This window comes from Musa acuminata, chromosome BXJ3-8, assembly GCF_036884655.1.
Source record: "Musa acuminata AAA Group cultivar baxijiao chromosome BXJ3-8, Cavendish_Baxijiao_AAA, whole genome shotgun sequence".
NCBI classification, from domain to species: domain Eukaryota; kingdom Viridiplantae; phylum Streptophyta; class Magnoliopsida; order Zingiberales; family Musaceae; genus Musa; species Musa acuminata.
The window spans coordinates 4,995,001-5,009,665 of NC_088356.1; the positions used below are offsets into that span (position 1 = coordinate 4,995,001).

The 14,665-nt window shown below is 40.5% G+C and overlaps 3 protein-coding genes, 1 long non-coding RNA gene and 3 other non-coding genes across 10 annotated transcripts in view; 2 read left to right on the forward strand and 5 right to left on the reverse strand.

Moving 5' to 3' along the window:
* LOC135585564 (G-type lectin S-receptor-like serine/threonine-protein kinase At1g11300) overlaps nucleotides 1–5,007 on the reverse strand; it is a 6,093-nt gene extending 1,086 nt beyond the window's left edge. Inside the window, exons 1-5 of one of the 3 annotated variants that reach the window (XM_065165532.1) lie at nucleotides 4,415–5,007; nucleotides 1,757–3,230; nucleotides 1,295–1,408; nucleotides 1,000–1,217; nucleotides 94–304 (exon numbers count right to left, since the gene is read on the reverse strand). In XM_065165532.1, the coding sequence (XP_065021604.1) occupies nucleotides 94–304; nucleotides 1,000–1,217; nucleotides 1,295–1,408; nucleotides 1,757–3,035 (1,822 nt within the window). In that variant the 5' untranslated portion in view covers nucleotides 3,036–3,230; nucleotides 4,415–5,007. Of the gene's footprint in view, nucleotides 1–93; nucleotides 305–999; nucleotides 1,218–1,294; nucleotides 1,409–1,756 lie in introns of all 3 variants that reach the window. The other 2 variants (XM_065165530.1, XM_065165529.1) reach the window with 2 other exon arrangements.
* Nucleotides 5,008–5,385: 378 nt separating this feature from the next.
* LOC135646216 (zinc finger protein CONSTANS-LIKE 2-like) lies at nucleotides 5,386–6,962 on the forward strand. Its single transcript, XM_065165535.1, has 3 exons — nucleotides 5,386–6,159; nucleotides 6,389–6,557; nucleotides 6,633–6,962. Exons 1-3 carry the CDS (start codon nucleotides 5,635–5,637, stop codon nucleotides 6,665–6,667), a joined length of 729 nt encoding a protein of 242 aa, XP_065021607.1. The 5' UTR covers nucleotides 5,386–5,634; the 3' UTR covers nucleotides 6,668–6,962.
* Nucleotides 6,266–6,833, reverse strand: LOC135646217 (uncharacterized). Its single transcript, XR_010499001.1, has 2 exons — nucleotides 6,697–6,833; nucleotides 6,266–6,571 (listed from the first exon to the last, which is right to left on the reverse strand). It is a non-coding gene; the product is annotated as an uncharacterized LOC135646217 (long non-coding RNA).
* Nucleotides 6,963–7,368: 406 nt separating the features above from the next.
* On the reverse strand, nucleotides 7,369–7,472 carry LOC135647828 (small nucleolar RNA snoR97). Its single transcript, XR_010500523.1, has one exon. It is a non-coding gene; the product is annotated as a small nucleolar RNA snoR97 (small nucleolar RNA).
* A 523-nt stretch (nucleotides 7,473–7,995) lies between these two features.
* LOC135647815 (small nucleolar RNA Z278) lies at nucleotides 7,996–8,111 on the reverse strand. The gene has a single exon (XR_010500510.1). It is a non-coding gene; the product is annotated as a small nucleolar RNA Z278 (small nucleolar RNA).
* Nucleotides 8,112–8,256: 145 nt separating this feature from the next.
* On the reverse strand, nucleotides 8,257–8,399 carry LOC135647831 (small nucleolar RNA snoR134). The gene has a single exon (XR_010500527.1). It is a non-coding gene; the product is annotated as a small nucleolar RNA snoR134 (small nucleolar RNA).
* A 574-nt stretch (nucleotides 8,400–8,973) lies between these two features.
* On the forward strand, nucleotides 8,974–13,943 carry LOC135645417 (transcription factor IIIA-like). 2 transcript variants are annotated; one of them, XM_065163761.1, is made up of 7 exons: nucleotides 8,974–9,129; nucleotides 9,533–9,706; nucleotides 9,968–10,111; nucleotides 11,331–11,610; nucleotides 12,002–12,237; nucleotides 13,121–13,264; nucleotides 13,596–13,943. In XM_065163761.1, the coding sequence occupies exons 2-7, from the start codon at nucleotides 9,533–9,535 to the stop codon at nucleotides 13,764–13,766; spliced, it is 1,149 nt and encodes a 382-aa protein (XP_065019833.1). In that variant the 5' UTR covers nucleotides 8,974–9,129; the 3' UTR covers nucleotides 13,767–13,943. The 2 variants fall into 2 exon arrangements, with proteins under 2 accessions (XP_065019833.1, XP_065019834.1); XM_065163762.1 differs by lacking the exons at nucleotides 8,974–9,129; nucleotides 9,533–9,706 and adding an exon at nucleotides 10,512–10,696 and having other exon boundaries at nucleotides 9,973–10,111.
* The last annotated feature ends 722 nt before the right edge of the window (nucleotides 13,944–14,665 follow it).

Sequence of the window (14,665 nt, forward strand, 5' to 3'; positions counted from 1 at the left end):
AATGAATCTTCATGTTCTAGTCTTAAGATGCATCAGTTATAGCTAAATCTGGATTTCTCAATGATTACAAGAAAGTGAAGGACTATAACGAACCAAAGAGGAAGAAATCCAAACTTTTGTTGGGCATGTACTCATAGACCAGTAGCTTCTCTTCCCCATGGATACAGCAAGCAAGAAGCTTGACTAAGTTCCTGTGCTGTAACTTCGCAATCAAAATGACCTCATTTTTGAACTCCTCCAAACCTTGCCTAGATCCTCTCAAGAGTCTTTTAACAGCAATCTCTTGTCCTCCTGGTAGGTTTCCCTGAAATTAGAATTTTTTTTTTCTTAAATCAACTTCATTGTCATCATTGATATCCTTTGTCATATTATATCTAATAGACATCGAGGAATCCATCTGCTCACAAGGAAGGTCATGACCTTTTCCTTTTCTTTCTTATACACTATATAAAGTAACATATTAATAAAATGAATAATGCTAATTGTAAAATTAACAAATCATTGACAAATAAGGCAATGTCAGAAACACTAATAATCATGAAAAATTAAGGTCAATTTTGGGCACCCAACTTTGTGAATTTTGGTGGCACATACAATTATGGTGATGGATACATAGTCTTAATGAACAAATATAAAAGGGATGACAGCAGCAAGTTCTTTTTTAGACAAGAAAAACACGCACTTTATTTTGGAAAAAACGAAAAACAGATGCTTCAGAAAAATTTGACACATAACAAGAGAACTTAGCACTAAAGGAGACTATGGGTATATTATATACTAATTTCTTCCACAATAATGACCCAATCCGTTGAATCATGATAAAATTAAATTTCCTTAAAAAATACTGAACAATTGAATCATGTAACAGGATATATAGGATGAGGGTCTGAGGTTGGTGACAAAGGAATATTTGTAGTGAAGTTCTATATACCACAAGAAAAAATGAGGTCAACATTATCAAGAATTCAACATTACGATAAATTCAGTTTTAATACTTACCTTGTAAACTATGCCAAAACCTCCTTGTCCCAGCTTATTTGAATCGGAGAAATTGTTTGTGGCAAAGAGTATGTTCTCAAAACCAATTAGCGGAAGTTCTGGACCTTGATGAGGCTGCCTTTCTATGAATTCGTTCGAGCCAGAGATGTTGTTTGCAAAGTCTGTCCCTGAGCTCAGATCACTTAGTAGATTTCCTTTCTTTCGATCCTTGAATACACCTGGTTAGGCAATTGAGTCAATTAAATTCTCATAGCTGATCAATTTGGTTCCTAAAATTTGTAGGGATACAACTTACCTAAACCCTCACTGAACTTCCATAAGATAAAGATGCAGGCCAAAGAAACGATAATCGCAGAAAGAGATACTATAATTACTATCCTCCTAGTCTTCGTCTTGCTTCCTGCTGTTCCTGTTTACAGAAATAACTTCAGATGCATATTCTGAAACAAAGTCCGATAAGCATTGTCGAGTGAAAGCTCCTAAGAATTCAAGATGGTGCAGCATGTCTTATTATGACTGTAGGTCAGCCAGGACGATGCAGTGTCCAGGTTCATTACAGGAACAATGTGATCGTCTCAAAGGAAAAAAAATTCTATTGTAGATAGCAGAAAGAATAGCTATATGTCAGTGGAAAGCTCAGTTTCCTGCAGTGATCAATATGTATTCATGCTCCACATCCTCAACAAGACTACCACATACTACAACCAGTGTTGCATTGAAACAATAATATCCAAAGGGAAAGAGATAAAATGCATACCTAAACTAATATCCATTAGGCGCAAATAGAGATCCTCCCCACCACTGCTTACCATCTCAGTATCTATCAACTCTCCCACCCAAATCAAGCACCCTGAGAACGTTTCGTTTCCCGTTGTCACATCAGAATAAGCATAAGCTGTACAGGAACAATTGGTTAGGCATGCAGTTCTGCAGTCTCCGATGTTTCTGTTCCTAAGAAACACAACATGGTCTGGCAATTTCATGCCTTCAACTCTCAGAAATCCATCACCATCACCACACCTCAATGCCTTCTTTCTGGTGCAACCAGCTGAGAAGTTCCCATTCTCCCAGTCACTCTGAACCTTGGGCTTAAATCCTTCCATACATTTGCATGCTGGCACTGATTCAGTACTATCACAATACGCGAATTGACCGCACCAGCCATATGTTTCGCACTTGTCATTTGGCACAGATGAATACTTTGTCCAATTCTTGGAACTATTATCCCAAATCAGTAACTCAATCTGTCCTAAATTGTTTAATGTGTATCTAATATACAATGATGCATCTGAGACACTTAATGTGATGCCGATCTCATCATCATCTTCTAGCACTGTTAAGTATGCCACAGCGGTGGTGTTGATTGCTCGTAATCCAGTGAACATTTTCCCAATCCACACTTGGCTTCTCCAGTAGGGCTTTGTCCCCGACCAAATCAGGAGCTGGGCAGCAGTGCTGGAACCAATGCCAAGGGAGAAATTCCCTGGTGAGGGGTCATTTGCGTCCTTCCAAGATGTAATGTACCTGGCTGAGTGTTTGCCGAAATTGTACTGGATCTTCATACCTGGAACGAAGGTGTCCGTAGGATGATCAAAGCTCTGCCACAATATATTATGACTGTTTGCTCTAAGAACCAGACTTCCTGAGTTGAGCAGCACTGCTGCTGTGTCATTGCCTGGTGTGTCAAAGCCTGATAAATTTGATGACCAGAAGATGCCTCCTTCTGAGTCCATGATGACGAGGTTGCTGTCATCAGAGATTCGAAGAGTCGCAGAGGAATCATTGATCGGCTGCTCTCTGTTGGCAACCCATATGACCGTCCTCTGAGGGATGTTGTACCACACCCCAGCATAGAAATCACCAGTGGAATTTGTAGGAGAGAAGAAGCCGAACACAAATTCTCCAGCATCGGAGACCAAAGTCTCATTCAGGGAGATGAATTCCCCGGGAGTGAGCCTGTCATCTGAAGCACCAAGCAGTAGAAGAGATAGAGATGATAACAAGAAGATTGCAACGTACGGTAGTAGCCTCACCATCAGTCTGCAGCTTCTTTTTGTGAACCTTTATGCATTTGAGATTCTTGCAAGTAGATAGCTAGGATTTCTTCTTTTTGCTTTCTTTCCTCTCTATGAAGGGACTTGAAACTGCTTGCAGATTTTGAACTCCATAATTTAAGCAGTGATCAAATTGTAGTTGGTGGGTGCTAACTTGCCCTGTTTTGTTCACAAATGCTAAAGAAGAATCCAAACTGTTAGACTGGTCTCAGAACATCAAACCACAGATTGTCACAAGAAGACAGTGCAAGAAGAGTGCATGACAAGCAAAATGACCCCTGCACCATGTCCTCACTTTGATCATAGCAGCCTTATTGGACTCTTCTCATAGCAGAGCAAGGGATTAGTCCAACATACTGATCCAGGCATGCCCCACTTGATTGCTGGCATTGACCAACCAAGAAGGTTCTGACCTGATCGATCATTTGAATGAATGTAGAAAGATCGGAAACAAGAAAGCAGAGGCTTCCAGGAAGTGAAGACCTGCCATTGTCTTCATGATGAGAACAATTTAGCTCAGAACGCCAACAACAAGTAAATTGACTCTGCAACAGGAACTCAGGAAGAGAATTGCAACTTCCGTCTTTGACTCTGCAGCTGGAGTTTGCTTTAAACCATGAGAAGTAAATTGACTCAATGGAAATTTGATTCAGGAAGCCTACCGAAGTGACAAATGAACAGCTGATAGAAGTCAAAACTTGGGATCATCAATCTTGGTGTGCAACCTAAAATGAAATGGTGATTGTTTGAACAACAAGAGATTCGATCTTAGTATTTGCATTTTGATCCTTGTGTGTTCTTTGAGATGCCATCAAAAGTTTCTGTTTGCTTTGACCTCATCCAGAATGTTACCTATCTCATTTATGTTCTCCTTTTTAGAGTATCAAAAGATGATATCATGATCAAAAGTAGGATAAATAAACGCAAGACTCCCAGAATTTGATTGTGTTCATGTATAAGACAACCATATGCACCAAAAGATTAACCCCAAGTCCCCAAAACCAAATCAGAACCCAACAACAGAACCATGATAACATCAGTCTTCATCATCCCTGACCTTTAGCAAGTCCTGCGACATGGATCTCTTTCTTAACAGGGGAATCGTGTTTGTGATGTTTGTTACTTCTTTCTATGTCTCTTAATCTTTGCATTCCACTCCCTAATACTTGACAGTAGAGGCAACACCATCACAACCCTACGACACACAGGATTAGCAGACACAGGTAGATGTAAACTACTACATGATTTGCTTACAGAAATAGTTTTCTCATGCTCATTGTAATTAGGCAGCATGTTCTGAGTCATGGTGGATCAGATTACAACTAGTTGAGATGCGGACGAACCAGCAGCAGAAGACGTACCATTTTTACGCCCATCATACTCATCCTTATTCTGAGCCATCGGCAGCCAGGTATTCTTCCTAGTCCAGGTTCAAAGATGGATGTCCAAGGACATCCCCCCTCAAGGCCAAGCATGCCTATCCCTGTCCCACCCGTCTCTCTACATTCCATCCGCCCCATGCCCACGTGATGATCACAGCATCCCATCCCCAACGGCACCATCGTCGTCCTCTCCCCTCTGATCCGTAGCCTCCTCGGGCCACATCTTTTTTCATCGCCCATGCCGAGGTCACCAGCCACCGCAACCTTCTATCCGGCGCCCACCGCCGTCGGATCGTGATCCGACGACCAGGCCGAGCGAAGACCACGGACCCAGCGTGCGACAGGATCGGCATCGTGGCTAGAGAAATGCCGGTTGCCCCCTCGACGCCGCTCGTCCCCCGTCCCTGGACCACCCACCACTCGTTCGAAGAAATCACGCGGGTTGGAGTTCCCGCGGTGCGCGCACCGGAGGAGCACGTCTTATCCTCGGGAAGGAACGGAGAAGAGTCTGGAGTACGTGGCACCGCTTGCCACGTAAGAGATCGCGTAGCCCGGCGTCGTGGTCGCTTCCGCACCACGAGGAATTCGTATTTTATATCGGCCTTTTTTTTTCTCCGTCTCGAGTTCCGTGATTTGATTTTTTGAATGAGTTCATTAAAACCAAAAAAAATATGATTGGAGGCGGTAGGTGGGCCCGACAGGCCGACGAGGCGGGCCAGGCTGTCGCGCATATGGAACTCACGTGGCCCGGTGAGAAGGCTGGTGGCGGAAGAGGGGCCACGTCGGAAGCAGGGAATCTCGCCCACCCTTCTGAGCGCCACGTCCTTGACCCGGGATTCGTGCGTGGACCGAGGAAGTGCGAAATGACAATAGTAGCCCTGTACCGAGTCCGGTTACCGCCCAGCTAAGGGACCTCGAGACAAAAGAGAAGTTATGATCTCTTTTCGTAATGGCCATCAGATTTCTCGTCCTTATCGTTTCCTCCACTTTGCCTACTTTGGCAATACTACCTGAAATGAAATAAACAATTAAGGCGTGGAGAGATTCCCAGAGAACGGCCGTAAAAGTTCAGCGCAGGTGAGACGAAAATGAACGGGTCGCTGTTTCTTGCTAATTTCCTAGGATAAGAAATCGAAGAGGAGGAAGAGAAGTGAAGGTGACGGCAGGATCGAGAGATCGATCGATCGAGAAGGGGAGGAATGGGGGTGAAGCAGTGCGAGCTGTGCGATCGGCCGGCGAGGATGCACTGCGAGTCGGACCAAGCGAGCCTGTGCTGGGAGTGCGATGCCAAGGTGCACGGCGCCAACTTTCTGGTCGCGCGCCACTCCAGGTGCCTGCTCTGCCAGAGCTGCCAGTCGCCCACGCCGTGGCGGGCGGAGGGCGCCAGGCCGGGCTACGCCGCCTCCACCTGCGGACGGTGCGCGACCGAGGGCAGGAAGGATGGGGGTGCAGACGGAGGACCAGGTGGCGTTGGCGTGGCGGAGGAGGATGAGGGGGAAATGGGAGGAGAAGAGGCGGACGAGGACGAAGACGAGGAAGCAGAGGAACCGGAGGACGATGGCGTCGATGAGGAAGGGGAGAACCAGGTGGTGCCATGGTCGATGACGCCGCCCCCGGTGTCGAGCTCGTCGAGCAGCGAGGAGGAGCAGGAGGCGGGTCGGAGGGAGCGTGGCGGTGGCTTCTTGAAGCGGACGCGGGTGAATGTCAATCTCCCCCTTTCGCAGGTAAATCTGTCATCTTCTCTCCGTTCCATTACCCTAAAACAATTTAAGCACCCTTTTCGTCAAATTTCTAATTGCGATCTTCATCTGTCGATTCGTTGCAACAAAATTTCATGAATTACCTTCCAAATTAGTCACAAAATGTTAAAAAAACCGAATTTTTGATCCCCAAACACGAAACTTTTAAAAGAGGAGTATTGAAAAGGACGAATAATCCACGAATGGATCACAGGAAGATGTCGCCTGTTCCTCGTCCCAACCGAGCTACATGACGTCGGACGACGCCACCTCCAGGGGCCGCAAGAGACCTAACCCTCTCCGCGCCGACACCTCCTCCACCTCCGCCCTCGGTGATGTACGCTTCCACGGCAACCAGGGAGGTCTGTCTTCCTCCCATCCAGGTGAGTTCACCCCCCTAATTGTTCCAATAACCGAAGCCATCAGAAAGCTAACTCAAAAAAAGTCCCGTGTTTTAGGCATTGCAGAACAATCCAAGAAACAACAGGGCTAACTCAAAAGATCAAATTGTGGAAGACACACCTTTGTATCTACTACGTTCGAGCTTCAGTAAGAGTTAACATCTCGTTTACTCGACAAGTCTCTTATCACTTTGTTTCCGTACATGCAATGGTTGAATCTGGTTTCATGTATCTTTCATATTGCTGATTTGATGTGTTTGACCGATCTGATCCGATTCAGATGATCATATTGTGTGGGACAGATTCAATCAGCAGGAATTGAATTTTCCGGTGTGATTTGGGTGAGAAATTTGTTTCAATATGAAAATTATATGATTCTGTGTTAAATCTAATCTTTTTCTTCGTTAACGTCATTACCAAAAATTAATGATAATTAATTTTTATTTCTTAATAAACTAATTATAGATTATTTTTATAATTAATTATCTTTAATATTACGATTTTTATATTTTTTAAAAATATATATTAAGATCTCTATATTTACGAAAATAAAATATTAAGATTTTTATACAGAATTAAAAAAATAATTTCATATAATTAAAAATAAAAATTAATACGTTATAAAAGTAAATATTTTATTTTCGTAATTATAAATATTTTAATATAATTTCAAAAACTATAAGGATCAAGTAACCTCTTAATACACGAGAGATTGATGAATTTGTTTTGGAATGTAATAAATGCGAAATTTAAGGAAATATGCAAAATAAAACAAAAATCCTGAAGTATGTATAAATGTCGTGTTGTTATTTAACTCCAAACTCATAGATCAGGAGAAGAAGCTGATGGCAACACAAACATTTCCGAGTTCTTCAGCCTCCATTACCATATTTCATCAGCAGATGGAGGATAGTTAAACTCGTGTATGTTGATTGAAGATCACTAAAAGGAAGAAAATGTTGAACAAGATAGATGATTTCCATTAAAATGAACATTTGCATCAATAGATCGACATAAAACTATCACTTTGAATTGCAATTACTACAACTCCAGTTTAAGGGCATCATCACAGATAACAAGATCCAATGATGCAAGGATCTATATGCTAAATTATGTCCCTATATGAACACTTCAATGCACAAAGAGAACAATTCAATTATGCAAGTTGAATTGCTGTTTCCCAAGTAGGTTCCCCCTGCATGCAAGGATTGATTCCACAACAAATCCAGTTTGCAGACAAATCCAGTTTGCAGACAAATCCAGTTTGAAGATGACGAGAACAACATCGATCGAGAAAGGAGATAAAACATACCAATTAGACCTGTTCGATTTCTTTTACAAAGATCTAGAATTCGACTGAAATTTAAATACAGATGAATACTAAGAATCCATCAATAGAGGAATGAGTTTTGGAAGCAATGGCTCAGGCAAATCCAGCAATGTCATCTGAATGTAGCAGCTCCAAGTAGGTTCTCCCTGCAAAGCAGGAACTTGGAACCATCTACACCTCCATAACGTGGATATGTCATCATAGTCAACCGCATCTCAAATTCAAAAAAGCTAAATAGACGAAATTGAAGAAGCAATTCTTGAAAGATTTCTCAGAACAAAGCAACAACTTCTCGATCAAGAAAACTTACGAAGCAGATCAAACTGCAGAGTGTAATTAGAAAAAAGCATCAAATTTAGCCGTTTCTTTGACACAGATCAGTCATCGGAATCAATCAACAGAACTGCAACGCCGAACGGCGACTGATCTCGCACGGGCACTGGGGCCTCCATCGTCACAGGCCTCCTCAGAGAGGCCCGGGGTGCACCGTGCATCTCAGCATTCCAATACCAAAACCCAATGGCGAATCCAAAAACCCTTTCAAAATCGAAGCGATAACCAACGTTTTAAGAGACGACGAAGAAACAAAAATCACAAGACCGAGATAAAGAACTACATAAAATCCGCAAACATGGTCTCTCCCCTCCGCTCCTCTCGCCCTCAATCGCAATTGCAAGTGGTGGCCGACATCCCAATTTATAGATTGAACGAAAACCCTAACCCTAGTGTTATGACGCCTATCGCTATATTCTTACATCAACCCCTAAATTTATGATCCAACGGCTGGCATCAACAACAACAGGATGTCGGCTGTTATGGGCGGCAATGGGCCGGACCGGTTCAGGGTAAGAGGAACCCATCGAACCCATCAAGAAATTTCTTGAACCGAATTCGACCGGAGAGACGAAGAGGAGAACCCAATCGCCTTCTTCCAACAGTGGTGGTTTTTGTTGATGAGTCCGCGAATGCATCTAAATCTCGGATTCGGAGCAACAAAACGGACCTTTTGGAACCTGACCCGATCCTACTAAAAAGGATCCGGGTGTTCATTTTGGGTCCGATGAAGTCGGGATCCGCTTACATTCTATATATTGACAAGCTCCCGCAAACCCTAGATCTGTCTGTGCAGCTCGCAAGGCTTCGCTCCTCCCGCTCTACTGCGGTCACCACCGTTGCTGGCGGTTAAACGGCTTTGCCTTCTTGACGTTAGCCTTCTCGGGGAAGGTACGCCGTAGATGTGCCGATTTTGTTTTCCTACTTCGGCTCTCTTTTTGTTCTTATTTGATTGATTCGAGGTCATTCGTGGTGTTATATGCCATGCTTAGATCCATTTTCTTGTAGTGTTTGTTGCTTTCTGTGACATGTCTTTGAGCTGCAGCCGTAGTATATTTTTCTTGTCATTTAGGTTTATATAAACTAGGTAGATCTGGTTGTTAGTCTCTTTCGTTTTGTTGATTAGGTGTTTGAAGTGCTAAATGTCTTGTTTTTAGTGGATTTAGTGCCATTTATTGTTTCTTGCATGTTCCATATTGTGTTGTCTGCATAATTGTCTTATGAAATTATGTTCTACCTACTAGTGGCTGATGTTTATATGTGCTTATACTAAATTTACCTTCTGATTTTGTAGATGGTCTCTGCTGGATCGTGTTCGTCGGGTGATGAGATGACGAATAATAACGAAGGAGCAGATGCGATTAAAAAGCCCCCTAAAAGGGACATCAGGCGCTACTATTGTCAATATTGTGGAATTTGTAGGTCTAAGAAGAATCTTATACGGGCGCACATGCTTGCCAACCATAAGGTATTTGTCCATACACCTTTTTTATGCTGTTTTTGCCATTTTGTTATTGAGAATTTTGATTGAAGGGATTTGGTTATGTGATTTCTGGATCATTTGATTGAAGGGTATATGCTTCGTTTTTGAACTTTGGAAAATTTATTGCCTATTTACGTCACATCTTAAAATTGATTAATTGCAGTAAAATAAGTAAATTTGCCATTACTTGTTATTGTTAAGGGTCTCATTTGTTATCCGTTCCTTTCTGCCTTGAAACTTCTTTAGTTTGAACTGGAAGATGCACAATCTGATGAAGTTGAAGGCATAAACAAAGTGGACAGAATGAAGCGATATACTTGCAAGGAGTGTGGTGCAAGTTTTCGCAAACCAGCTCATCTGAAGCAGCATATGCAGAGCCATTCTGTTGAGGTGCTACAGTTTCCTGAATTGAAATGCATTTTTTCTTTTGTCTTAGATCATCTAACTTGTATACATTTTCTTTGTTGAGATGCTTTCACTCATTATTTACCAAAAACATATTTTGTTTACTTATGCCTGTTTCTCTTTCACTCTACTGCTTTTCGGTGGATTCTTGTGGTAAACAAATATATGCATGAGTTGAGTACTTATTTAACCATTTTCTGCAATTTATATTTCAGACTGCTGTAATTCTGTTTTAGAAAGCACTTTGATCAGATTAAGGTAACAATAAATTTGACCTCAATGTATTGTGTGCTTACTATTTGTAACAATTTTAAAACAGGGCAGGTAATGTTATTTGTTTGGTAGGTTTGTGTACAGACTTTTCTAAAGTAAAATGGTTTTGCAGGCATAAAAATTTGGTCCTGTTTGAATACTGGATTATGGATATATTGCGTGAAGCATTGGATCCCATGCAACGAACTCCAAAATGCGAAGAGGCTACACTACTTATCTTGAATGGACCAGTATCAGGAAGGGGGAACCTCCTGTGAAGCTCCATCAAGAAAGCCTCAATCACGCAATTTCTATGAGGTCTGTCTTTAACTGTTATATCTATTTGAATTTGATGTTTAGTATATAACTGTTACAAGTTACAATGTGTTTTTTTTCTGAAGTTGCTTGTATGGTCTTACGATGCCAGTAAGATGATCCCCAAATTGATGGGAAGGTTCTCAAATGGCCATGGTTTTGAGAAATGTGATGGTTGGGATCTTGTAAGGATGATCTGTCAGCCTGCTTTCTCATGTTTTTTTATCAAGGCATCCAAATATGGGAGAATTTTGTTTGTTGTTTAAACCCTTTATTTTGTTTCCTGGAATCAACTATCACACAGTTGCATAAATATTTTCTGCTAACATGCATTTGTTCCTTAGCTCTGATTTGGTTGTTTCATATTTCCTGCTAATAATTAATTTGTGCTACAATAAGAGCAATGCTATTTGAAAGTCAAAATGATAAAAGTTGCCTACATGTTAAAGTTCATTATTTTTGTACCTTTTTATAAAGAATAGGAAGTCTTTTTCTTTTCTCTTATTACAACTTACAATTCATTGTTAGCTGATGGCCCTTCATTTTTCATTTTTCTTTCCTATTGGTAGTCCCAGTACTGATTGTCTTGGCTTGGGCTGATTCTAGTTTTGCATACTTTCTGATGATTTTGGTACAGAGACCTTTTTCCTGCCCGGTGGATGATTGTCGTGCTAGCTATAGAAGGAAGGATCATTTGACTCGCCATTTATTGACTCACCAAGGAAAACTTTTCGCTTGCCCTGTTGACAATTGCAATCGCAAATTTGGAATAAAGGCCAACATGAAGAGGCACATGAGAGAAATTCATGAAGATGAATCTCCTTGTGAAGGTCAAAAGCAATATGTTTGCGGTGAATCTGGATGTGGGAGAACATTCAAATATCCCTCAAAGTTAAAGAAACATGAAGAGGCACATGGTAAATTTCCCTGCTATAGGTGTTTTATCTATTTTCTAAGCATGGAGAAGTATTTACATTGTAGTCAATTCTAGTTTTTTTAGTTCTCCGCATTAGGAAATGATAAACCTGTTGTTAAGGTGATTGCTTGGGTTTGAGTCTACACAATGTTTGTATTAAATGGCTAAAATTTTCATTGTTTGTTAATTTTCTATATTGCATTATAAGTTGTAATTTGTTTTATTACTTCAATATCAGTCAGTTCTGCAGTTTCAAGGTTTTATTAATTTATCTCGATATACATTTGTTTACAGGAGTCATATAGTATGCTATTTTCTCATTGTAATTAGGTCATATGAAAAACTTGTTTTCCTTTATTACTCTGTCAGCTAAACCACTTAATGTTCTGCAGTTAAAATGGATTGTTCAGAAGTTGTTTGCTGTGAACCCAGCTGTACAAAAACATTCACAAATGCAGAATGTCTTAAAGCTCACGTCAGGACTTGTCACCAATATGCTGAGTGTGAGGTCTGTGGGACTAAGCAACTAAAGAGGAACTTTAAGCGACACGAACTCAAGCATGAGCTGAATGAGAAGACTGAGAGGATCGAATGCAATTTCAAAGATTGCAATTGCACATTTTCAAATGTAAGACCCGAACATATCTGTTTATGTTGTTAAATTATGCTAGAATGTACATGAATTTTCTTTCTTATAGATTGGTGATGCATACCGATATAGCGAGGCTAAATTTATTATATAAAATTACTCAAAAATGATTCTTGATAGAAGAATTATTTAGGTGGCCATTTTTTTCAGTAGTTCATTTTTAGTATTTTGCTTGTGACTTTTTACTCTGTAAGAAAAGCAATATGTTGCTGTTTTAAATTTTCTGTTATAGAAAACCTGTAATCCTCTTCTGTTTGTTTTTAACTTGCTTCTCTTACACTATGATCCTTCTCTTCGAAGCAGTTCAAATACCAGTTTTGGATCTAATAATAGTTCATTGTAGAAGTCTTGATAATACAATACATTCATCTACATGTTTACCATTTAATTGTGTCAGTTTTAATTTGGTTAGACATTGGTGTTGAGATAATATAGCCCATCTTGTAAAGAGTAAGATTTTGTTGCATCTGGTGGTTATCATTATGCATTACTGATCAACAGTACTGTAGTAAGATGTATGGAACAGTGATCATGGTTTCATTTCTCTGTTCAAGATACTTGTGTATTCTGGATATAGTAAAAGTTCCTCAATGCTGAAATTGGGGATACATCCGACGAGTATCCTGAGCCCACACACAAATCTAACAAAGTGGTGTATCCTGAGCCCACACACAAATCTAACAAAGTCTGTTTTTTGACAGTTAGATTCATCTGTATCAATTTTTCATAATGGTGTGATTGATTAAAAGCTGATTTTTTTTGCTTATGCAATACTCTGATATTTGATGTACGCATTTCCTATTGGTAATCAGGTGTTTTTTTTGCTTTCCGTGATTGTAAAGTATGTTGTGATTTGTTTCAGGCATCAAATCTCAGACAGCACATAAGAGCCGTACATGAAAAACTGAGGCCGTTCACCTGTCAGTTCTCGGGATGTGGGAAGAAGTTTCCCTATAAGCACGTGAGGGACAAGCATGAGAAATCTTGTGTTCACGATCATGTTCAGGTAAGTCACTTAAATCTTCCACTTTGATTGGTCAAGGGTTTTAAAGTGCTGAAAAGATGTCTAATGTGGGTTTGCATGACCAATAGGATCACAAATTTCTTAGTACTAATATTCTTTAGGATTTATTTTTCTTGTGTTCTTCCCTAGAAAGAATCTTCATGCTGTAGGGAAAATAAAAACTCGTCTGGATGTGTTCTCAACCGATGCAATGAGTTTTTCTTCATTTTTTTTTTTAATTCATAGGATTCATTTGTGGAACAAAACACTCCTATTTGATCACCTACCTTTAATGTTCATGATTTCTGATATGTTCTTGGACTCTTTACTGCAGGGTGACTTCATCGAAACCGATGAGCGATTGCGTTCTCGGCCAAGGGGTGGACGGAAACGGAAATGCATGTCCGTAGAGATGCTACAGCGCAAGAGGGTGGTTCCTCTGAGTCGAGCTTCTGTCCTTGATGATGGAGTCAACTATTTGAGATGGTTGCTTAATGAACAGTAGTGTGTGGCCTTTTGAGTAGATATGAACAGATACATGATACACGCAGTGGTCTTCCTTGACGTCTCGACCTTTAGATGATGATGACACAATGAACAGATATGTAACTATATGTTGTTGTGATTTGTAATATGACTCGTTGATAATGACACAATGAAATCAAGCATGCCTTGGATGATAGCTCCGTGTTCCTACCGCCACTGTGATTTTGAATTTGAGTTGGAACCAACTGCACATGGCTCGTGTTAATTGTTGCGCATTTTTGTTCTTGTGCCGTTGGTTCTCTGCTTGATGCGAGTGATGTCAACTTCTGGCTTCGGCAGATGCTTTCTCTAATTGATGGGGATTAGATGATGAGTGCACGGGTAAAATGGGCAGAACATTCGGATGCCATATCAGGAGATGAGGAGATTTCCTAATATTGATTTATCCATCTAAAAATATATATTAAAAGAGAAAAATAAGATCATGTGAAGTTGTCGATGTTCTGGACACTGACTTGAAGAAAATTTATAGGGAGGTTTTTGGTTGCCATTCTTTTTCTTGCCACACTCATTTCTTTGATCAATTTCAGGTTGTTCGCTAAGATCAATGTTTAGAATCCATCTCTTGTCTCACAGCATGACGAAGCGATGAAAAGAAAAAAGAAAAAAAATAAGACGAAAGAGAACACAGCATGAGGAAGACGAAGCGATGAAAAGAGAAAAGAAAAAAAATAAGACGAAAGAGAACACAGCATGAGGAAGCAATGGCAACGCAAAATTTATAGGGAGGTTTTTGGTTGCCATTCTTTTTCTTGCCACACTCATTCTTTGATCAATTTCAGGTTGTTCGCTAAGATCAATGTTTAGAATCCACCTCTTATCTTTGCATGGTTTAAAATCTTAATCCGATGTCACCAA